The sequence below is a fragment of the Paramisgurnus dabryanus genome, chromosome 19 (assembly GCF_030506205.2).
Source record: "Paramisgurnus dabryanus chromosome 19, PD_genome_1.1, whole genome shotgun sequence".
NCBI classification, from domain to species: Eukaryota; Metazoa; Chordata; class Actinopteri; order Cypriniformes; family Cobitidae; genus Paramisgurnus; species Paramisgurnus dabryanus.
This window is the reverse complement of record NC_133355.1, coordinates 17,230,777-17,256,335: the sequence shown is the minus strand read 5'-3', so window position 1 is coordinate 17,256,335 and position 25,559 is coordinate 17,230,777. Positions and strand designations below refer to the sequence as shown.

The following is a 25,559-nucleotide window of genomic DNA, read 5'->3' as shown; positions in this document are numbered from 1 at the left end:
AATTTCTGTACTAGGATGTTTGCCTGCATCTGTAACTAAATATGGCCTTACCTGTCCTGCACACTTCTTTGTCGTGGAAAATGGCACAGCTTTGCTAGGCATGGACCTGATTAAAGGGCTCAAGCTTCGATTTGATGGTCACACTGTGCTGCCGCCGCCACAATCTGCTTCAGTCTGTTCCCTTTCCACTCTTACATCACAGCGCCCTGCAATGGGCTGTGTAAAAAATTTTACACACAAGGTTAATATTTCTGACTCTGTCCCCCCTGTCAGACACAAACTGCGTCGCTTACCTTTCTCTGTGAGAGATGCTGTTTCTGCAGAACTGGATCGGCTCTTGCATGCAGGCGTAATTGAAAGGATTGACTCCTCTCCATGGGTTTCTCCTATTGTTGTGGTCCAAAAGAAAATGGGAGGGATTCGCATGTGTGTGGATTTGCGAGGGCCCAACAAGGCAGTTATAGTAGACAGCTATCCATTGCCACATATGGAGGAGATGATGACATTACTGCAAGGTGCGACTGTATTTTCAACGATAGACTTGGAAAGTGCATACCATCAGGTACCTCTTCATGAAGACAGCCGGGACCTTACTGCATTCATTACACATGAGGGTCTCTTCAGGTTCTGCAGGGTACCTTATGGTTTGGCATCAGCGCCATCTGCATTCCAGAAGATGATGGTTGTCATTCTAAAAGGACTCCAGAACGTTGCAAATTATCTAGATGACATCATCGTGTGGGGACGCACACCACAGGAGCATGATCAGGCGCTAGAGAATGTGCTGCAACGTCTCAAAGATGCTGGGTTGCTGTTGAATGAGTCTAAATGTCAATTCAGAAAGCAAAGCTTGAAGTTTTTAGGACATGTGGTGACATCACAAGGTATTCAGCTGGACCAGGAACATCTCTCTGCAATAGTTGATGCACCTGCACCATCAGATGCTGTACAGCTGCGTTCTCTGCTGGGTCTCCTCTCATGGTACAACAAATTCATTCCCAATTTTGCTTCTGTAGTGATGCCCCTGCGTGCATGCCTTAAAAATGAGAGTGGATTTTGCTGGTCGGATGAAGCTGAACAAAGCTTGGCTGAAATAAAAAAGCTACTTGTACATAGTCCTGCTCTTGCATTGTTTGACCCAGAGCTGCCAGTGGTCATCTCTACTGATGCGTCTGCTTACGGATTAGGCGCTGTCTTCTCACAAGTCTGCACTGATGGTCAAGAACGCACTGTCGCTTTTGCATCTAGAACACTTACCCCAGCTGAACAGAAATACTCCACTGTTGAAAAGGAGTCTCTTGCATGTGTTTGGGCAGTGGAGAAGTGGAGGACCTACTTGTGGGGTCGCAAATTTACTCTGCGGACTGACCATCAAGCCTTAACGACGCTGCTGACCACAAAAGGGACTGATAGAGCTGGTATGCGCATAGCCCGGTGGGCTGCTCGGTTGCTTTGTTTTAACTACTTAGTTGAGTATCGTGCTGGATCAGAAAATTATACAGCAGATTGTTTGTCACGCCTGCCCTTGCCTGTTACTTCAGATGCTGAGTCAGATACAGAGCCCGAGTTTGTTGCTTTACTAGCCACTGGCCCGACTGCCATATCTCAGAAGGATTTTGCTGCTGCATCTGCTCGTTGCCCTGAACTATCTGCTCTGCGCACACAAATGGTGCGTGGCTGGCCTCCATCTTCTGCTACTTTGGATCCTGTTCTATGCCCATATTACAAACTAAGACATGAGTTCAGTGTGCAAGATGATTTTGTGTTCAGAGAGTCTCGATTGGTGGTACCTGCGGAACTGCGTGAGTCCTTAGTATGCATTGCACATGAAGGCCATCAGGGAATTGTTAGAACGAAACAACGCCTGCGTGAAATGTATTGGTGGCCCAAAATGGACACACTTGTGGAAAACAAAATTTCTACCTGTCAGTTATGCCTTTCTCTGGATAAAACAGCAAAAGCCTCTGCTGTTCCACTCCAGCCTGTTCCTTTACCCTCTGCACCTTGGGAAAAACTGGCAATAGACATTGTGGGCCCTTTTGAGACTGCTGTCTGGGACTGCCGATACGCTCTGACACTCACTGATTATTATAGCAAATGGCCCGAGGTAGCTTTCACTGCAACTATTGCAACAAAACAGGTGATTGCATTTCTTACTTCTGTCTTCAGTAGACATGGCAATCCGACCACTTTGGTAAGTGATAATGGGCCTCAGTTTGCTTCGCCAGAGTTCGCTGCTTTCCTAAAAGAGAGAGACATTAAGCACATTCGCACATCAGTGTATCACCCTTCTGCAAATGGAGCCATTGAACGCTTCCACAGAGTTCTTAAAAGTACAATTCAATCGGCAATCCTCCAATCAGCACCATGGAAAACAACAGTGACTGATTTCCTGCAGATTTATCGTGCTACACCCCATGCTGTGACAGGAGTTTCCCCCTTCGAATTACTTCATGGCAGGAAAATGCGTACCAGTCTCAATGTCCTGAGTCCTGCACCCTATGCTCATGAGCCTGAACAGCTGCAGAAACGTGTTGCGGCACGTCAGGATGTCATGAAAGCTCGCTTTGCCCACAAGCATCGGGTACGTCATTTTTCCTTCCATCGAGGGGATAGAGTGCGCATTAAAAAGCCAGTACATGTGCCAAAAGCTCATCCAAAATTCACTCCTCCAGTTAAGGTCAGGAAAAAGGTTGGCCCATACACCTACCTTTTGGATGACGGAAAGAAGTGGCATGCATCGTGTCTTGCACCTGTACCGGCTAATGCACAGGATAATGGACTGACCACTGCTGCTGAGAACTTAAGTCCTTCTCAGGTTCCATTGTCAGTATCTTCTGATGCTTGCTCACGAGAGAAACGTCAAAGACGTGAGCCAGGTTGGCTAAAGGACTATGTCTATTAGTCACAGAAACTGACATGGTCTTTTGAAACACACTCACATTTAAGTACTGCATAGTTTTGTTCATATGGTTTATTATCATAATTGCTGCTTTGCATCCATTTCATGTCAGTTTAGTAAAACTTCATATATACTTGAAATTGTTGATACATTACAGATTCAATGTTCTTTAATTCTGTTTCATGCCTATTGTTGGTTGTAGAAATAATTAATTTAACTAAGAGGGGAATATGTGATGTCCTTACTTTAATGCACCACTAGATGGCACTCAAGCTTCTTGATAGAGATTTACATGAGAGAAAAGAGTGAAGAAGAAGTAGAGAGAATGTTGTGCTTGTGTACACATGTGATGCTACTTGTTCCTTACAGTTATTAGTTACATTAAAGTTTCTATGAGGAATATACTTCTGTGCTTGCTTTCTTACATGAAGACATAACAGACGCCAATTCTTTTGCCCAGTGGTAAGCCGTTTAAAAAAAGAAAGATCTGAAAGAAAATACTTGTAGAGTAAAGTGAAGCAGTCTGATCAAGCACTACCTATGTTTAAAAATCTGCACAAAATTATATTTATTCATTATTGACATCGAGCGTGTCTAATGGGGCTTTTCCATTGCGTAGTACCCCATGGTTTAGGTCGGGTCAGGTCAGCTCACCTCACTTTGGCTGGGTTAGCTTTTCTATCGAGTTTAGTAACACTTTGCAGTGTGAGGAATTATAGGCGTGTCGTTATATTTGTGCTGCCTACTGCTTTGTTGTTGGAATGCTATACATTTCCATGCATTCATTTGTTTCTCAGTCTGCCACAAAATTTAAATTAACCACCACAAATAGATGTTTGCACATCACGTTTATCACTACCTCTGTCTCACATGACAGTTTCTATACAAACACCTGTGGCGTCAGTCGAAAGTTGCATAAAGGAAAAAATGCAGAAGTGCGCGTAGTGAATCTGCCCCCCACAAACTGCAAGTCTGGAAAAAAAACTGTTATGGTGCTGGGTATTCCTGATTCTCAACCTGTGGATGTTTTTCATCGCTAAAAGGGAGTTTGGGACCTTACAGTAAAGCACAGATGACAACATGTTTACTCGAGCATGAAGGTAAAGCTAATCTTTAACATTATAGCGATGACGCTGGTAGTGACGATTCTCTCAGACCAATCAGTGATCTACAGTGTTTTTGTGTCACGTTTTGGTATCAGCTCGGGTTGGTTGGAACCCCAACCGAGGTGGTACGAAAAAAGGATCGGGTAAAAGCTGACCTGACCAAAACCGTTGGGTACTATACAATGCAAAAGCGCCATAAAAGACAACAATTGCAACTTCCTGATAAACTGGCACCAAATATCCCTAGGAAATAATGGAAGTTGATGCAATAGATGCCACTTTACATCCTTTTTATTTATAATAGATTAATTACACAGCATAGCGCAGACAGACAGTGCAATATTCACATGCCGTCTTGCTTTTCGGAGGCAGATGCCTGCATTTTGGGAATGCTGTCATGTAATATCATGTATATATCAAACCACTTTGGTTGTTGTAAAAGTGTTGTTCCACTGATTATACTGCACAATTGTGTAGAGTTATGTGTGCAAAAGTATAAGAATTGTGGTGCACCTTGTGTGTTTCCGCAGGTTCTGTTTATTCTCGGATAGAGGAGGAGTACCTGTGGGACTGTAAACAGTTGGGGGCTTTCTCACTTGACGTGCTGCTGAATACGCTGCTTTATTTCTTCACCAAGTACTTCAACTACAAAACTGTAGAGCAACACCGTCGCCTCTCTTTTGGCCACTTCAAGCGTTCCTGTCGTGACCAGGGCAGCATCAGTGTGGTCTATTTAAGTTTTTATCCCCACAAAGAGGACACAAGCATAGGTTAGTGGTTAGTTTGTCAGTTATGGTATCAATACATGTTGTTGATTGTATTACTAAATACTTGTTTTGTCCTAAGCAGAGAGCGTTCCAGCAAAAAAGAGGAAGAAAGAAGATGAAAGGGAAGAGAAAGAATACCCAGAATCCTTTCCGCTGTCCGGTTCGGCTGTACGAGTTTTATGTCTCGAAATGGTATGTTAATAAAGTTTGCTGTTATTACAGCTTTATTCGAAGTTAATGAGAAAATACTGAAAGCTCTTGGTTAAGATTATATTCCAGTAACATATTTTCAATCAGGAATAAAACATTGACAAGTAGTAAAATAAAAATATGGTTCTTTTTCACACTTTTCATATGTAAATGGTCCATTTCTGCTCTCTTGTCTCTGTTTTATCACATTTTAACCAACAGCAGCTTTGTTCACCTGTCAAAGGTTTTATACCGTTTGTCCCTCTTTTCAGCCCACCCGGTGTAAGACATCACACAAACGTGTTTTATCTGAACCCTGAACGCTCCTGCGTGCCAAGCAGCCCCACATGGTTCTCCACATCGTCACTGAGCGATGAGGCTCTGGAGATCATGCTCACACGCATCCTCACAGTCAGACAGCTGCACCTGCAGGAAGACACATCGCTCCTCGAATCAGATTTTGACAGTGACTCGGACTGAGAAACAGGCCACCAACGGTCACTGGCACAGGAAGTAGCCAAACTTTCAATGGAATGAATGAACCATGTCGCTCTGCCGCTGCTAGTCGCTGGCAGTGTGAACGGGGTGTAAATGACTGTAAAGTAGTAGAGATGTGTCGGGGAAAGATTTCTCCTGGATGATCCTATGTTGGCATTGATTTCGATTCTGGTGGTTGAAAGAAGCAAATAGTTTTTCTTGTGTATTCTTCAAGTGTTATAATTTTAAGAGTGCGTTCACTTTATACTTAACATATAGCAATGTTTTTTATATAAATATGGAGATTCTGTCAGATGATGATGATGATGATGATGATGTTTGTGAAGGTGTATAAGGGCTTAGAGCACAATGCTAGAGGTTGTGTGGTGCATCATTACACCCAAATATTTTAATGCCATTGAGTATTGGTAATACATTGAAACACTGAAGACATTGGCAGGACCGGTGTAAAAACACGTTAACGGAGAATGACTGATGGGTCTTGTTCATTTCAAACACTATTTTGAGTATGTAAAATGTTTGTTTTATTTTTATATCAGAAACTTTGCTAGATGTCCAGATAGATGGAATGAGTTTCTGAAATGATCAACTGTTGATAACTTTACATTTCAAAACAAGACCAAAAACAAATCTACAAATGTCCGTCTTTGTCTTATTTTTTGAAAACCGTTCTAAACGTTTTGTTCATTGCTTACATTTTTGCCTGCTTTAACAACCTCTCTGTTTAAAGTTGGAGTCGTGTAGTGAGAGGTGGAAATATGTCATGTTATGTAAATACTTGAGCATTCACAGATGGATAAATATAAGACACAAACACATTTAGAAAATACAACTGTATGCAAAATTAGTTGGCAAAGCATTTTTTTTCCAATTTATTACATTTTATTGTGTTTATTAAATCTTTTTGGATATAATTCAATTCAAAATTATTTCTGTTGTGCTTCTCACAATTTTGCATCATTGTTGCAGAATCAGCTCTACATTGAACACAAAGAGGTGCAGGAAAATATAAAAATGTAATATATCATCGACGAAAGGTGAAGTAGACTACATTTTGACTCTTGTCTTTGGTAACAGGTCAAAAGTTGTTTAATGCCATTACAGCATTGACCCTCAGATTTTTGACATTTAGTGAAATACAGAATTTATGTGTAACCAGAAGAAAAATGTTAGAGACAAAATAAATTTTTGGTTAAAATTTTATAATAGAGATTGGTGTCATAAAGTTTTTTTTCGGGGGACACAAAGATGCAGCCACATAGACAAAAAAATCATTTTTATTATAATTATTTTTTACAGCAATTTTAACATGCTATAATAAATTATCTATATGGTATTTTGATCTAAAACTTCACATTTGTAAATATTGGGCACACCAAATTTATTTAATGTTTATTTTACATCTTTAAAAAAAAGATGTCATGGAAAAGTTCTTAGCGCCACGTCAGGGTCTGAGCAGACATACGCACTTTTGCTTGTCTGATTGCTGCAGGTTTTTGGAAATATAAGCCATTCTTGCAGCTCGAAAAGGGTTTTAAAACTGCTCATTTGCGATTAATAGATTTAACATCTGAAAGAAAGGGGTACGCGCGTTTTCTGTGCGTACGTTCGGTTTATGAATCACACATAAGCATTTTTGTATGATCGTAAGATAAAATGTAAGATGGTTTCTTCGCCGCATTTTATAAATGAGGCCCCTGATGTTAAAAAGGTTTGAGAACCTCAGACATAAACTAAATCAAATTAGTTTGCTTGACTGCTGCAGCAGCCCCATTGGCCAGTTGGTGTTTTGCAGCAGACCATCCCTACGGGACAGGAGACTCTCACATCACACTGTACAGACTCAACCTGATTCTGCCATCTATCAGCTTCATCCATCAGCACAAACTGGAAAATAATAATGGCATATTGTTAAACCTATACAGAAAATATGACAGTGTTTGATTCTGTGTACTTTTTGTTCATTTTAATAAAGTGAGACATACACTGAAATAGGCTACACAAAGTCATATGACATCTACTGTTTCCTTTAGGCTTGCTCAATGTTTAAAACACCCGTTACACTGCCAAACTGTGATGAAATGTCATATGACATCTAACTGTTGCTATTTTATGATATAAAAATTAAATCCAAAATGAATAATGATCGTCATTACATTCTGTGATTAAACAAGACCTGTTGTTCACTATAAGGGACAGATAATATACATTAAAAAAGGTTTTACTGTATCATGTATTTTTAAACCACAAAAAATGATCTCAGGAATATATTACCAATCAGTAGACATCTAACAACAGTGCTTTTGTACACTTAAACATCATTCATGGCAGTTTTGCTCCTTGCCACTGTTTCCTTTGGCTTGCTTGCTGGGGGTAACGCATTACAAGCAACGCGCATTACGTAATAATATAACTTTTCTGAAGTAACAAGTAAAGTAACGTATTACTTTATAAATGTACACATTAATATTTTAGTTATTTTTAAAAAAAGTAATGCGGGTTACTTTTCAGTTTAACTCATTCAATTTAAAAATAAAATAATGCACTGAATTAAACTGAACATATTAACATAGAATTATGTACTTGCGCCTGAACAGGAACAGTTTGAGTCATAAACGTAGATGGCAGGCCAGAGCTTGACATTTTTGCGATCTTAAAAAACACCTTCAAATCCTGAAAGAGATCAAGCCTCGGCCAAGAAAGCAAAAGTAACTAAAAAGTAACGCAATTAGTTACTTTTTTGGGAAGTAACTTAATATTGTAATTCATAACTTTTAACAGTAACTTTCCCCAACACTGCTGGGAGACTGCTTTATGGTAATATTGTTGTTAATCTGACAGTCCTAGTATCTTAAATATACTACTATTTTGATTCTTTTTGTCTGTTTTACAATGTGTTTTCTCTAAAGCTGCTTTGCAACAATTATTAAAAGCTCTACACCCTCAGAAAACGATGCAAAAGCCTTTTCAAAATGTACCTATTTGTACCTAAAGGATGCATCATATCTCATATCTGTACATACATTGCACATATTATTTATAACCTTTATAAAGGATGACATTTATGTATCTTTATTGTATAAATACATTTAAATTGAATTATTTGAAAATAACAGCATTTGTAAATAAATATGTAAACTTATACTGTTATTTTATTGTCATAAAACTATGTGTTCCTTTTAAGATGCAGTGCAAATAAAAACATCCATCAGAGTAAATCTACAAAATTCATAATATCAAATAAACACTGAAGCATGTGTATTGCTTGTATATTATAAATGCATGGGTTACTATGAAGTTATAAGCGCGTTTTTCCAGACAGGGCTTATCCTAGTCCAAGACTTAAAGCTGCCTTAATTTAAAAACACCTTGTAGTGATTATTTTAACACATATATTAGTACCATTGTTTCATCTCAAGATGCATACCAGTATTGTTTTTTGTAAGATTTGTTTGTAAAAGCTACTTAAATGTACACTGTAAAAGGGAAAGTTGGATTAACTTAAACAATTACTTCAATTGTAAACACATAAGTGTAAATTTTAAGTTGTAAAAAGCTTACATTTTGTAAGTGTTACCAATTAAAGTCATTTGTTTAAGTAGATCCAACTTTAACTTTTACAGTGTAATAGACTGTAAAAAATTCAGCATTTTGGTCATTTTAACAATTATGTTAACAAATTATGTCAACTTATCAGAGGTCAAAACATAGCAGGTTGAATTGACCATGCAAGACCAAGTCGTTTTAACTTCATGTTGCATTTTTTTACAGTTCTGTCCAGGAAACTGCCCAATAAAGTACTAATAATAACACACCTGGGTTTTCTGGGTTGCTTTGGATGCCGGCTGGACAGAAGATGGTCGTTTCAACCATCCCCTCAAACAATAGGTTGATGTTGGATCGCAGTGTAAACCATAAGGGCAGCAATGAAAACCATCACTGCAGCACTGACCCTAAAGATGTGTGGAGAATAAAACACTTCTAATCATTAAACTTCTAACAATAAACTAGAAAATAAAATAATTACACCTTAGCTGTAATCTGTTTACCATAACATATGGACAGCAGACCCACTGCCCAAATGGAGTCTGACAGCATGTTGTCCCATCAGGACAATAAGTAAAAGAATCACAGTACACCACTGAGGGAGAGGCAGACCCTGCTGGAGCTGAGAGATCATCTGCTGCCACCAGCACTGCCATGAGAAACATTAACACTGGAACCATCTGAATCGAAAACAATGAGACAAGAAGAGATTATGTTAAAATTTGCATCACCTGTGTGAACATGTGGGGGCATGAGGTTCCCAGAAAAGGTTTAGACTAATCCAGTACTATAGGCCTAAGTTATATTAGGACATTTAAGAAGTTTTTACAAACATACCTTACAAAAAATACTGGTTTGCAGCTTGAGACAAAACAATAGCACTGATATGACAAAAGATATGTTAGTGAATAATAGTGAATAATAGATAACTGCACAAGATAAATATTTACCTTGTTCTTAAAGTCAATCTCCTCTTCTCTGGATCACAATGTCCTGTTTTCTTGGTGTCCATCAACTTTTAAATTCATACATGTGGTACCTCCCACTATAGGAAGTCTTACAATTTAGTAACACTTTATTCCTCATTTTTTAAATATAGGATTCTATTTGAACCATTGCATTTTATCTATGGCAAATTAATTAAATTTCAACAGTGCGCTTAATTAATCTTTCATTTTACTTTTCAATAAAAATGTGGAAACGTTTTGTGCACAATGCTAAATAAAAAAAAATTTGAAGAAAAAACAACATCGGGTAAAGTTAGTTAGCCAGTAAACCTTAAATGCCCATTTATATATTTTATTTATGTAGATTGCATATTATAATATTATTAAATATGCAACTATAAACATTGTATATATTTATATTGTTCCGTATATTATTAGATATAGGGGCAAAAAATCCCTGATCGTGTTTTTAACTTATGATAAAATTAAGCAATAGTAGATGTGCAAGAGAGCCATTTCCCCATTTCTAGCTCTTCTTCAGTGTGACTGTAATTTTGCAATGTATTTTGCAAAGGAACAAATCAACCTTTACCACAACGATTGCACGAGATTTATCATTTCCAAATCAATGATTCAGTAACTCGTGCTGCTTTGATGTGCAATCAAAACTTTCCCATGGTTCTTTCTTTGCTGTTGTACAGAATGTTATGGAGTTGCGAATAAATAGCAGAAGTAGATAATTATGCCAAATTTCACTTTGGCGTGTATATGATACGCCAGTCCTTCCCATTCACTCAAACGCCGCACCTTTTTTGTTGTTTTATTTATTGGTTTCTTTTTTACCATTTTCGCTTTCTTTTAAGGTTAGAACAACTTTTTTGTGTTATATAAAAATGACATCCTAACCCAAACCCCAATAATAAATAACTTTTTAAATGCGGTTATTGTTAATACTCAGAAGTAAGTAATAAAATGTTGACATGTGGCACCTCCCACTATCTCTATTCCCTATGCGTGCAATGTTAAAATATTTATTTAAAATATTGTAGTTGAACAATTGCAATTCATCTATGGTGACCTTATTTTAGTTTTTTAAAAAAATAATAAAGGGGCCAGGAGGCAGATGGATAGACGCAGTGGATGTAACAGCATCTTCTGTTTTGCCTGATCTCACAAAATAATTTACCAGTGACAATTCTAGGCTTTTCATTTTAAGGGGGCTCAGCCCCCAATAAGAGCGTGTGCTTAAAATTATGAAATTATGGTTGAATACTATGATTTAATAACAACCTTATTTCAGTATTCCACTGTATTAAAAAGATGGTATTACATTTATTTTGTTTAATTTTTGTGAAAAAATGATATTTATCTTTCACCATTGAAAATATGCATTAATTTTATTTGTATGTATTTTAAACAAAATCAACAATGCTTCTACAATAAAATTGTGTTTCACTGTGAATTCAGCAAGCTTCTCTTCCGAGTCTTTTAAAAGTGTCTGCAGCAGGCACTTATTTTGACATGACACATGATGCACATAGGTTCGAACACATATTTGACCTGACAACCAGACAAATGATGGGCTAAATGTTTTGACAAGCTTTGCATCGTTTTTTTTTTTTTTAAAGTCAAAGTAAAGGTGGAGAGAACTCAAGTATTTTTTCTTCCGTTACTGCACTTCATTTCATAAAAACAAGTTTTTGTTTTACATTTAATATTTAAGGACATGTTGAAACATACTTGAGTGATGGTATGAAAGCATAAAATTTTCATGTAATTATTAGGTATAAAATTAAAATATTATATGCAACAGAGGAATAAACAATATAATATGCTAGCCATGCTTTAGTGAAGTAAGTTTTCCCAAGACAAACACTCTTATAAAGAAATAGCCATAGAAATAGATAAAGAAATATAGCATTATAAAGAAAATTTACTTGAGTACTGTCCACCTCTTATGGAGAATGTAGAGATTTAGAAATCCGGGCTGGAAGCATTTTTTTAAGATCCAAAAGAGGACATGCACATATACATATACATATCTATACATATACATATTAAAATGTAGCAAGAATGCAATTCAATTGAATACAGGGAAAACATTTTATTTTCAGTTTATATCATATGATAAAGTTAAGCAATAACACATGAGTTGTTTTTCCATTTTAACCTTTTCTTTGGCGTGACCGCAATTGTGCAATGTATCGTGCCAACAAGAAAATAACCAAAGCCACTAAAGCCATAACCAGAACTATTGTGCTTCTCTTGAAACAAGGAATTATGCAGATTTGAAGTGAAAGTATTTGATGAACGTATATACCAAGATCGAGCATTTGGTTAATATCATTATCTCATCTTTGAAGCAGGTGGCATTTAACGGCATCTAAACGCTTCATATGAAAGCAAAACATGGCAGCATTTCATTACTGAATGAATCAGCTTTTTTATTTATGTTAATTTTTTATTGCAAGTTTTGACATTAACAGGGAGTTTTGCAAATCCAAAATATCCATCCACAGTGTACAAGTTGAATGCTCATTTACATTTTTAACACAATGAATAAATAAATAATATAAAAAAATTTAAATGAAAAAGAAAGAATAATAAAAAATAAAACAAATATAATCATACAAACAATATAACGGTAATTGATATTGTAATAATGCAATAGAGCAATCTTTCAATCTTTCCATGCTAAACTCTGTATACCCAAGGTTAGCAAAGTCCCTTACACACCAAGATAAGTGAGAAAATGGTCCTAAGGTTAAAAGGCTTATCTTTTAAAGCAGTAGAAAATGTTTCATGGAGAATGAGAACTTTAGCAATGTTTAACCACTTATTACAGTTTTTACCAATTGCTTACACACGTTTTCAAAACTAAGTCTCCTTTTTTCAAAACTCTACACACAATTCTCAAAACTGCACACACAAAATGCAAAGTAGCTCACATCTCTTTAAAAATGCAACACTGCATTCAAAATGCCAAAAACACATGTCAGAATCAAGCATTTGCATCAAATGGCAAACACTTCTTTCATAATAACACATTTTTGGATATACCATCTAAACACTGCTGTTCTAAATCTAAACGTCTTTGGTCTTTATAGGCTTATATCTACATTTCAGTACAATGTTCTACAGTGCACCACTGCTATCAGGTTAAACTACATTCAATTTCAGCTGATAATAGTCAGTTTTACTGCCATTTTTGCAGCAGCCGCTATGAAAATCAGCCATTGTGCTTTATTAGGGTCTTGTATGTTTTCCAAAGAAAAACACGGATAAAATACAAATACTTAAAAAAATAAGTTTAAGTAGAAAGTAAAAGCTCTGCTTGATAGTGACCTTAGCAACTTGTCAACCCACCTGTGGTCTGTGGACGTTGGAATGAACTATCAATTTACTTCTCCTTTCTGTGTTTTTTGTCAGTCTGTAAAACGATAGCTCTGAATTCTTGTTAATCTTTTAGTACAGTCTATCGCACAACAACTTTTTTCCCATTTCGACGCGTTTTCACCGTCGTCACACTACTAAGATGCTGCCGCTCTGTTTTGCCCTCAGTGGGCGTAACCGCAGTCCCGCTCGACGACGGTGACGTCATGTGCATAAAAATACGTCATCCCTGCGGCATCCGAGGAATGCGTTTCAAATGTTTATTTCAATAATAAATATTTATTTCATAATAAATTAAATTACAAACGCGTATGTTTTACTTAATCATTAATTTATTCATCAACTTTTTCATTTTTAAATTATCACAAAAACAAACGATCTCATCAAGGTAAAATAAAAACAGAGACTTGTATTTTGAAAATCTCTCAACCGAATTCTTAGTCGCTCGCTTAGTTGACGGCTGACTTCACAAAACAAATGGACCGTTCGGTTGCTAACCCGTCTGTTTGGGACACGCAAAAAGTATATAAACACCATGAACAAAAAAAGGTTGCTTTTACCCGTCCAAAATACCGAGAGGGACGACGACTTAAAGCTGTAAAGGTGCGTTTTTAACTCTTTGTTCTTGCAAATTGTGGTAGTTTTTGTAAATTATCTCCCGCATTAGCTTACTTAAACCAAAATTGCTGTCAGGTTGCTAAATGTTTAGTCACAGTCAACCAAATCTAAATAGCATAGCCTAAATCTAAATTTCTGCTTTCAGGTATACACCATAAACTTGGAGTCTCGGTACCTATTAGTTCAAGGTGTTCCTGCTATCGGAGTGATGACAGAGCTCGTGCAACTCTTTGCTCTCTATGGAGGGATTGGAGAATACAGGGCGCTTGATGAATATCCAGCAGAGCAATTCACTGAAGTCTACTTATTTAAATATCAAAAGCTTACAAGTGCAAGGTGAGGATGGACTACACGATGTCCTGTAACGGTGTAAATTAAGCTCTTGTGGCTTATACTTATGTTGCAATGTGTTATTTTGCAGGACAGCTAAGCGGCATACGGATGAAAAGAGCTTTTTTGGAGGGCAACTGCATGTCTGTTATGCCCCTGAGTATGAAACTGTAGAAGAAACTAGGCAGAAGCTACAGGATAGGAGGAGATATGTGAACAGAGTCATACAGAAAGATGGTATGCTTTGGTATATTATTAGTCAAGCCTGTGATGAAAGATTTAAATTTATTTCAAAAAGTTTTTTTTTCACTTGATGTAAGTTAATGGGGGACCTGTCAGTTCCTAAAATTAAGATCCCCAAGTTGTATGTTTCACTTTATAAACTGATATGTGTGTCTTTTAAACATGACCTGCTATAGGTTTGATACAGATGTGTTTTGTTTGCAGCAAAGCAACATGAACAGCAACCGGACGAAAGCACAGAAACTTTACGGACAGAAATGTCTGCAGCTGAAGCACCTCAGGTCCAGAAAGACTATAAAAAGGCCAGAGAGGAAAATGTAAATTTTGACTTTCCCTGTTTGCCTCCACCAGCTATGGAGGATCTTCATCGGTGTAACGAATTTAAACATCCATTACAATTTCAGAGACCTGAAAGGATATTACCTACAGAGGACAAGATGGGTTCGCTGCACAGTTTCATCCCTCCCGTTCCAAATAATTTGAAACGCATTACGCCCTGCTCATCTTCAAGTAATCAAAACAGAGATCTGAGCCAAAAGCATAAGAACTTGTTACCATCTGTTAGATTTATGCCAAGGACTACACATTTAGAAAGCAGAAAAAGAAAATCAGAAGATGAAACATTACTTTTTAATGAAACAGACAAAAATGCCCCAATAATTGGTCCAAAACTACCAGAGATGCCCAAGTTGGACATGGAAGATGATTCACTAAATGTAACCGCCAGTTTGATCCGTCAAACAATGACAAAGGTTAGTAATTAATTTTTATTGTATATGTAAAGATTTTATACACATTTTGTACATGGACATTTTGTAATACATTGATATGATCATGTTTCTTTTTAGGTTTCATCTACACCAGAAATCAAACCTGTACAAGGCAAGGGCACCACTGCAAAGCCACGCAGAAGAATTTAAGACGATCACAGTTTTCTGTCCATTAAAGTCTTTCACTTCATATTTTATTCATTATTTGTTTCAAACACACATATTGCTTGTCAAATTGCCCAGATTGTTTTATGTGGATAATTCAGTGTAATTCATTTGATTTCTGGAATACACGTCCCTCGAATACTTGTATAGTCTGCAAAAAAAAAAAAAAACAGAGTCTGTCATTCAAAAAGGTAATAAATTATTTTTTTCTACAAATAGTTGCTCCTTTTGAGTTTTTTTGAAGTACCTTTGCATCTGGAAGGCAGTTGCCAAAAGCCTCCAGTAAAAGATTTTCATCTCTGACTGCCTTTTTAAAATCAGCATACGAAACTCTCCCATCATGGTCGTAGTCCTGAATAAAAGACATTTGTATGGCGTGTGTATATATAATGATAAAACAATGCTCTACATTATTATCCTAAAATAATATTGCAAAACGTGAAAGTTATGAATACCATTTTCTTTAATGCAATCTCTACGAGATCCTTAACCCCCTCATCTGGATCCTCTTCAGTGGGTTGTCTAATGAGACTGTCTTTCAGCATGTGAAACATCTCTTCTCGTGAGATGTATCCATCACCATTCAGATCATATACGTCAAAACAGTCTAATTGTTACATGAAACATGATGTTATGTGATTTTATGTGCATACTGTAGCCATTCTGATCATTGCTTTAATTGTAAATGCAGATAACTTACGTTTTATTTTTTCATCCAGTGTCCCTCGCAGGAGGACAGACAGACCTTGCACCCATTCTTTGACACTTACATAGCTGTCATTGTCCTTGTCAAATGAACGAAACACTGAAAGTACCAGTGGTTAATATGTTAGTTTAAAAAAGAACCTTACAGTTGGTGTCTTTTTGACATAACGGATGTTTACAATAATAACTGAAAGTACAAAAATAACCCATGCAGTTCAAAAGTTTGCATACGCTTGATTCAGAAAGTGCTAAAAAGTATGTGCAGGACCTGGATGGTTTTTCTGAAGACCAATGGACAATTTAACAAAACGAGACTATTTGTGACTGTCCGGATGTGACACATCAAGCCTATTTAAACATTTGAACTGGGTTGTTATGGTGTCTTGTGGATTGTGTAAACATGTGCAATGTAAAAAATCTAAATAATATCAAAGGGTGTATCAGATGTGTAAACAGATGTTTTTATTAATCCGAATTAGAAATGTACCTCTATCCATCATCATGTCGTCAGTCATGTCAAATGTGTTGTGCAGTATATTTCTAAACTTGACCCGGTCGAGTCCATGAGCAGCTCTTCTCTCTGACTGCTCTTCCAAAAGATCATTGAACAATCTGATCAAACACTCCGCCTCCTCTGTGTTGACTACAAAACATGGACCTATATGCATCAAATAACTGAAAAAAGAACACCTCACCCTAATGTTATGGGGTGTTCATTAATGGTAATGAAAAAAACTTTGAGTTTTTAAAGGACACAGCTCTGTTAACTGCTATCAAACTGTTTTTAAAAACATAACCCGTCATTAATTGAATTTACAAATAGGTTTTAGATACTTACAGTGTTTGAATTGTTTGCATAACGCTTCGGCAAGGTTTTGAATTAGTTTTTTGTTCATTGCCGACATTTTCTGTCTGCTTTACACCCTCTTCGTTTAATGTTGCTATAGAAACGGGGATGGGGCGGAGCTATGCGTCGGTGCGTAGCTACAGCCAAAATCTTGCCGAATGAACGCTGCTTTAATTATTTTTTTATTGTTGAAAATAGTCGAAAAAACAGCAATTATAAAACAAAAATAAACAGATAAGAGTGGGTAGACGGACATCACAATTTACAGAACATACGCAATACAATCAAACACTTTACTACAGAATAAGGTATATTAAATGTTTTTTGAGCTTTTGAATTCAAAGGCTTTGTCATACTGTCAAAAAGGGACTTAATGTCGATGGCAAACATTCTTAAATTAGGTTTAGAATGAATGGTTCTGGCTTTATGAATATGAAACTTGCCTAGAAGACATCCCAGAAAAATATTGTTTTCAAGATTAATGTCCTTAGAATAAAAATCTGAATAAAGATAATAGTCTCTGAAATTTCTATATTTTTTTACAGCATAGGAAAACTAAAATAGTAACATCTGACCAAAATGATTTTGAGAATGTGCAATGAAAAAACAAATACAAAGATTCATATTCTTTATTACAAAATGAACATAAGGAAGATACATTCTTAAAAATATTGCCCAAGAGTAAATTGCAAGGGTAATATCGGTGTAAAACCTTGAACCGCTGTTTTTCATCTTATCCCAAACTTAACCCTAAACCCAACATCTCGCGAGATTTGTCCGTAATTTACGGTAGTTGTATCTCCTCTAGATCCTCGAGCATACACAAATAGATGGATGATCGCATGAAGACACAACACACATTCACATAGGCAAACAGACGTTCAATAATTGAATTGACAACGCATTTTTCTTAGTATTTATTACATTACAGAACATTGCGTCTATTAGATCTAATTGGATACGGTATAACAGTTTACATTTGTTTAAAGTTTGCATTGTAGCAAAGCAGCTCAACAGACAAATGTTTCAAGCAAATATATAAAAATGAAATATATAGGAACTATATATATTTCATATAGGATATTTAAAGACCGATATAGAGCATCAGCGAAGAGTAAGCAAAGATTCGGGCAGTCTTTGGTAACAGATGAATCCACAAGTTGTTTGTTGTCATTATAGCATTGACCCTATAAAGACAGAATATAAATTATCTTTCAATTATTTTCCATTCATTTAATGAAAACACCTTCACAATTAAACCAAAGCCAATGGTGGCCACCAGATGTCGCCGAAGGGGCCACAGATTTAACTACAGAATTTATTATAATGCGTTATAATAAAAAAAGGCTACCAACCAACATAACTAATATTACAGAATTGTATAAATTAATATTTTTCCTGTTTGATATGTTTTGGGGGACACAAATAAATGCACCAATAGATCACAGATGCCACATTGGCCCCTGACTCGATTCATGACATGATTCAGTAATTGTTAACCAAGAAAGTAAGACAATCACTGCTTGACACGTTTTCATCATGACAGTGAACAATTTTGCATGTCTTACTATCGAGATTATAGGTAACTGAAGAGAAGTTTTTATACTTTTATACTAATTTGTAAAGCTATAAAATTGGTTAAGAAATGTACATTGTATTGCCTTTAATCCAGAAAACAGCTACCCTTTTCACTTTTATATGTTGGAACATTGCAGCAACAGGTCAATGTGGTCTCTATTTATGTCTATAGATGCATCATACACACGGAAGCCCTCATGTAGAAAACATTTGAGAACTACAGACATAACACTAAATCAAATTAGTGTGCTTTACCCTTGCAGCAGCCCCATTGGCCAGTTGGTGTTTGGCAGCAGACCATCTCTACTGGACAGTAGACATTCACATCACACTGTACAGACTCAACCTGATTCTCCCATCTATCAGCTTCATCCATCAGCACAAACTGGAAAAAAATAATGGCATATTGTTGAACCTATACAGTTTATATTAATACATATGTGACATAATGCTAAGTGGCATTATATTATAAGGTTATAGAGTTTTGATAACACACCTCAGTTTTCTGGATTGCTTTGGAGGCTGTTTGGACGGAAGTTGGCAGATTCAACCACCCCATCAAACACCTGGTTGATGTTGAATCACAGTGATAGCCATGACGGCAACAATGTACACCATCCCTGCAGCACTGACCCTGAAGATGTGTGGAGAATAAAACAATCATAAAATGTTAACAATAAACACTATGAAATAGTAAAACCATTGTTGTAATCTGTTTACCATAGCAAATGGACAGCAAAACCAATGCCCATATAGATTCCGACAGCATGTTGTCCCATCAGGACAATAAGTAAAAGAATCACAGTACACCACTGAGGGAGAGGCAGATCCTGCTGGAGCTGAGAGATCATCTGCTGCTACCAGCACTGCCATTAGAAACATCAACACTGGAACCATCTGAATGTTAAAACATGGAAGATATTATAATGTAGTGTAGTGTAATGTAATATAATATTAAGTGAGATTATAAGAGATAAGAACAAAAGAACACTATACATCAATTTCTTACTACAATTGAAGACAAAAATATTAGCCCCCTTGGTAAATATGAGCAAAGAATGCTGTGAAAATAAATCTACAATATATCTCCTTTTGAGCTTAAAAGGAAAAATATCGTAGATTTATTTTCACAGCATCCTTTACTCGTATTTACCAAGGGGGCTTATGTTTTTTTCTTCAACTGTATATAACCATTTTATAAACAAGCTGATGACATAATAAGTAATGTGACAAAGTCTACAGTCAATAAAGATAACCAGAGGCAAAAAGTACTCAAGTATTTTTACTTTATTATATATTTCTCAAGTATCAGGGGCCTCATTTATAAAGCGTTTTACGCACAGATTTGACCGTGTGTATGCTCAAATCCACTCCAACGCTCAGATTTATAAAACACATCCTTTGACGTGGAAAAGTACTTTTCCGACTTGACATATGCACATTTCCTTGTGGCAATAATGCAGTATTGCAGGAAGACAAAACATGTAGTCCATTATAATATCTATAAAGACAGCCTTTGTGCTTTCAATCTGGAACTAGGCAAAGCTAAACAGACTTTCTTTTCAGATATTATAAACAGCAACATAAACAACACACGCACTCTTTTTGCTACTATAGAGAGACTAACAACCCCCGCAAGTCACATTCCAAGTGAAATGCTCTCAGACAGCAAATTCAGTGAGTTTGCTTCCTTCTTCTCTGAGAAAATTAATAATATAATATCAGAAAGGTGATCAGCACATCCTTGTCTGATCCTCAGACAAGTCAGACCACAACATCAGAAAGTAGTTACGATGTCTGATTTCGAAGCAGTTGATGGTAAAATTTTGGAAGAAACAATACGCATCTTAAAACATCAACCTGCGCCCTTGACACACTCCCAACATATTTTTTTCAAAAGTGTCTTTAACTGTTTAGAAGCAGATCTCCTAGAAGTGGTAAATTCATCACTTATCTCTGAGACTTTTCCAAAGTCCTTTAAAACTGCAGTTGTTAAGCCCCTCCTGAAAAAGAGCAACCTGGATAACATTGTATTGAGCAACTACAGACCAATCTCAAATCTTCCTTTCATAGGCAAGAAGATCATTGAAAAAGCTGTTTTCAATCAGCTGAACAAATTCTTAATTTCTAATGGTTACTTTGACATTTTTCAATCTGGTTTCCGACCACATCACAGTACAGAGACACCGCTCATAAAGATAATAAAGGATATTCGCCTCAATACAAACACAGGCAAACTTTTGACACTGTCGATCACAACATACTTCTTGACAGGCTGGAAAACTGGGTCGGGCTTTCTGGGATGGTCCTAAAATGGTTCAGGTCATACTTAGAAGAGAGAGGTTATTATGTGAGTATACATAATAACATAATACATAATATTATGTTTATATTTCAAAGTTTACTTTATATTGTAAATATCCTCTGATTCTATTTTTATTTTGCAGTAGTACTTCATCCATCACCCAGCACCTTAGCTTAATTGCACCTTAATGTTTGTTAATATTGTGTTATTGTATGTTTCTTGTTTTATGTATAATGCTTTGGCAATATTGTAAGTGACACAATCATGCCAATAAAGTTCTTTAAATTGAAATTGAAAATTGAATTGAGTATAGGTGGCCATAAATCTGAGTGGACATCCATGACATGTGGAGTCCCGCAAGGCTCAATATTTGTACCACTCCTGTTCAACCTGTATAGCCTCCCAGCTCTCCTGATTTTGCCAAGTGGTTGATGTCCTCAGGCCAACATTATGTTGACCCTGGGACAACATTTCAATCAACCAATCAGATTTCAGAAATAAGTTTACAGTTTGTTTTAAGTTTAAGCTTACAACCAGTATTAGCTGTTTCTAGACCACTGTTTTTCACTTATCATGTCCCTCTGATTTTAGGGTTTGGTTATGGTTAGGGTTGGGGTTTGGGATGGGTTTAGGTTTTATTTAGAAAAATGTTGTCCTTGGGGCAACAAAATATATCAGTTCGAGCATATGCTCCCACTAAGCCAAATAATGAGAGAGAACCAAATTGCCTATCACAGTTATGCAGACGAGACTCAGATCTACTTAGCTCTATCCCCTAATGACTACAGCCCCATTGACTCCCTGTGCAAATGCATTGATGAAGTTAACAGTTGTGCCAAAACGTTCTTCAGTTAAACAGAGAGAAAACTGAAGTCATTGCGTTTGGAAACAAAGATGAAGTGCTCAAGGTGAAGACATACCTTGACGCTAGGGGTCAAAAAACTAAAAATCAAGTCAGGAATCTTGGTGTGATTCTGGAGTCTGACCTTAGTTTCAGTAGTCACGTGAAAGCAATAACTAAATCAGCATATTATCGTCTCAAAAATATCGCAAGAATTAGATGCTTTGTTTCCAGACAAGACTTAGAGAAACTTGTGCATGCTTTCATATCCAGCAGGGTGGATTATTGTAATGGCCTCCTCACTGGCCTTCCCAAAAAGACCATTAGACAGCTCCAACCAGAAAATATGAACATATCACACCAGTCCTCAGGTCTCTACACTGGCTACCAGTTACATATTGATTTTAAAGTATAATTAATGGTATATAAATCCCTCAATGGACAAGGACCTCAATACATTGCAGATATGCTCATTGAATATAAACCCAACAGATCACTCAGATCATTAGGATCACATCAGCTAGAAACACCAAGGGTTCACTCAAAACAAGGAGAGTCAGCTTTTAGCTATTATGCCAGTCGCAGCTGGACCCAGCTTCCAGAGGAGATCAGATGTGCTCCAACAGTAGTCACATTCAAATCCAGACTCAAAACACATCTGTTTAGCTATGCATTTACTGAATGAGCACTATGCTGCGTCTGGACTGATTGCGCTATATTTTATATGCACTATTATAATGTTTTTATTTTTCTTGTTTTTATTCTTTTTTTAACTGTTTTATACTTTCATTCCTGTTTTATTCTTTTTCACAAATTTAAATAGTTTTTATTTAAATCACATTTATTTTCTTTTAATTGATATTTTAAATTCATTTATCTTTGATTTTTTGTGTCTCTTATTTCTACATACTTTTTTCTCTTATACATTGTTTTCTCATTTCTATGTGAAGCACTTTGAATGATCTCTGTGTATGAAATGTGCTATACAAATAAACTTGCCTTGCCTTGCCTTGCCTTGCCTTTCCTTAATGAATGGATGTGGTAATAAAATAAAAAGGAGGTTGTAATGGCCATATTGCACACTTTTTCAGTATCAAATGCTGAGCCTGCTTTATTTTGTCTCAGGTTTAAAAAACTGTCTGCGAAATGGCCAGAGTAAACTAACAACTTTAGATTGAATTGCTCCGGTATCCGGTTGTGCCTGGAATATAAGAATAATATCTGTCAGGATTCTGCCTGTTTATTGTCTTGTTGTATATATCTAGTTCTAGTATGGCAGAGTCCTGACAGTACAATGTTTTATGTGGGAGACGTGGTTTTGGGATTGTTTTATAAGACCACGTATTTCCTGTGTCTCGTCACTTTTTACACGATCCCTTACCTGTTATTATTTTCAGCTGTTCCCCTCATTAGTTCTCTCTATTTAATCTACCTGTGCTCTTTGTTCTGTGCTTGTGCGTTGTCTAAATCTACCTGTGAGTACTTTGTCCTGTTGTTAAAATCCTAGTCAAGTCTTTGTACATTTATATTAGTCCAGTAAGTGTCCTGTGTTTCCTTTTGTTGTAAGTCTAGTCAGTGTTTAATTTATCTTGTTTGTATTACCTTTTACCCCCTCGTGGGTTTTGTTTTTTCCTGTTTTGTTAATAAAAGTTCATTTTTTTTCATTGTTGTCTTCGCCTGGGTTCTTGTCTTGCCAATTCCTGACAATATCCATGTTATGCCAATTACCCCCTTGCTTGTTTTTTTTTTCAATACCTGCAAAACTAGAATATGGTATGTAGAAATGTTGGGAGCGTACATCTCAACGGTTAACGTACGTCACTGTCGGTGTTATGTTGAGATTGGCCTGTTTTTGAGTGGACTTTTGAATGCACAAGATTTACATAAGAATGAGGAAACATTACTGTTTGAGGCTCACGATATGTCATTACCATATAGGCTACAGAGCTCTAATAATTCAGCTATGATGAGGTAAATACAGTTTAACATTCTTGGTCACCTTTAAGTACTTTACTCAAATAAAAGTATGACTTAGTACTAGATTTTAATTTAAGTAATAAAGGTAAAAAAAACAACAACTTGATAGTAGAGTAAAATGTACAGTGTTATGCATCAGCATGAAGTGAAGTAAAAGTTTGCCAAACAAAAACTCTGATTAAGTACACATTTTGGAAAAAATTGACTTAAGTACATTTAAAAATGAAACACTCTGTGCTATTAAAGAATTTACCTTGCACTTAAGTGAATCTCCTCTTCTGCGGATCCCAATGTGCTGCTGTCTTCTCTGCCAAGTTATACAGTGACTCCAACTGACTCATATATTCATGCATGTGACACCTCCCACTGTATGAAGAAGTCTATTCATTTACATTTTACCAATGATTTATACTTTAGATAAAGGTTTCCTGTATAAATGTACAAGTTTTTGAATCTTTTGTGTGCTAATTTGTTAACTTATTGTTAGATTCAATCCACACTCATATATATATAATTTTATTTTATTGATCCACATATGTCTGTATGTGTTCATTGTTTTTGTGTGTATTACTTGTTGTTGTTAATTATTGTTTCTTTATAAAATCTGAAAAGAGTGAGAATGTTGAATTGACTAACAAATTAAGATTTAGCATAATTAATTTGCCTATTTCTACTCTGTGATTATGCAACAGTTTTATAAATGCATGAAATACTGCATAACCACTTTTACTTTCACATAAAACTTTCACTTCTTTTTTTGACTGAGAATTTGGACATTTATCAATAAAGATGTAAATTTGGACTTTTTATCAACGGAAGCATATTGATGCTGCACATTTAACTTTATGCTCTAATGATTTATGCCTTAAATTGTCAGTCTTATACACAAATGGTGGAGAAACAAAACCCAAATATAGAGTTAAACCTGTTTTTTGATCACAAACGACTTCTTCTTTTCATATTTGTCATGTAGTAACAGCCTTTAATCCAAAGTAACACAAAACATGTATGTGTTAATTCATCTAAGTCGAGGTAAGAACATAGTAAAATATTGAAAAATGGGGGTGTTTTCCTTTAAGAGCACCTCAGTCGTTTCCTGCCTGTCTTGAGAATCAAACTGGTGACTACAAGCCTGACTCGCAACTGCCAAAGGCAGGTATAAGTTTAAGGACCGGTTTGACATGTGCATGTACAGTTTACATTGAATTGATTATGTCATACAGTGTAAAGAGTGAAAGCTGCTCCATTTAAAAACTTACTTTAATTGGTAAAAAATAAAATTGTATAAACTTCAAGGGAAAAGTTTAAGGTGAAAAAAACTACTAAAAAATTACTTCAATTGGCACCACCTAAAATATTTAAACATTTTCAACTTAAAATTTTCACTTAAAGTGAGAAAATTTAAGTTGAAAAAAAAAATTTAGGCGTTACCAATTGAAGTAATTTTTTAAGTTGATAAAACTTTTACTTTTAACAATATATGATTTTTCACCAATGCCACAACAATGGATCAACTAAAGTAAAAGCCCCTCATGCCGGATTCAAAAGCTGAAGAGTTAAATTTGTCTTGGCCTTTAAGATTTGGTGTAATGAAGCCTTGGTTCCAGATGCTACACCAAGTGTGATATTAAAATTGAAATTTTGGCCTGTGTATTTAATCATATCTTTCAAAATAACATCTGTCTGTAATGCTGGTGTTAGCATCAGTTCTCCACTTCCAATCAATAGCAATTTGTTTGTGGTTACTGTCTGATAACAAAAGGCACAGGTGCTGCAGAACAGGAAGTGTTAATACACTCATCAGCAGTGAAGAGAGAAGAATGTATAAATAA

General features: G+C 36.1%; 4 protein-coding genes across 5 annotated transcripts in view; 1 reads left to right on the top strand and 3 right to left on the bottom strand.

Moving 5' to 3' along the window:
- LOC135781572 (progranulin-like) overlaps positions 1–13,504 on the bottom strand; it is a 58,676-nt gene extending 45,172 nt beyond the window's left edge. The window contains exon 1 of the mRNA XM_073812796.1: positions 13,322–13,504. The gene's annotated coding sequence lies outside the window, so the exon portion shown is untranslated. The remainder of the gene's footprint in view (positions 1–13,321) is intronic.
- LOC135781564 (progranulin) lies at positions 6,724–24,073 on the bottom strand. Of its 2 annotated transcripts, XM_065292129.1 has the most exons (5): positions 23,981–24,073; positions 19,325–19,501; positions 19,101–19,238; positions 18,860–18,989; positions 17,641–18,213 (listed from the first exon to the last, which is right to left on the bottom strand). In XM_065292129.1, exons 2-5 carry the CDS (start codon positions 19,499–19,501, stop codon positions 18,200–18,202), a joined length of 459 nt encoding a protein of 152 aa, XP_065148201.1. In that variant the 5' UTR covers positions 23,981–24,073; the 3' UTR covers positions 17,641–18,199. The 2 variants fall into 2 exon arrangements, with proteins under 2 accessions (XP_065148211.1, XP_065148201.1); XM_065292139.2 differs by lacking the exons at positions 17,641–18,213; positions 18,860–18,989 and adding an exon at positions 6,724–7,349.
- Positions 13,794–15,499, top strand: rbm48 (RNA binding motif protein 48). Its single transcript, XM_065292105.2, has 5 exons — positions 13,794–13,951; positions 14,112–14,302; positions 14,388–14,533; positions 14,744–15,291; positions 15,388–15,499. The coding sequence occupies exons 1-5, from the start codon at positions 13,826–13,828 to the stop codon at positions 15,457–15,459; spliced, it is 1,083 nt and encodes a 360-aa protein (XP_065148177.1). The 5' UTR covers positions 13,794–13,825; the 3' UTR covers positions 15,460–15,499.
- Positions 15,489–17,125, bottom strand: clxn (calaxin). The gene is made up of 6 exons (XM_065292117.2): positions 17,018–17,125; positions 16,667–16,822; positions 16,175–16,279; positions 15,930–16,081; positions 15,722–15,826; positions 15,489–15,625 (listed from the first exon to the last, which is right to left on the bottom strand). Exons 1-6 carry the CDS (start codon positions 17,082–17,084, stop codon positions 15,572–15,574), a joined length of 639 nt encoding a protein of 212 aa, XP_065148189.1. The 5' UTR covers positions 17,085–17,125; the 3' UTR covers positions 15,489–15,571.
- Positions 24,074–25,559: the final 1,486 nt, after the last annotated feature.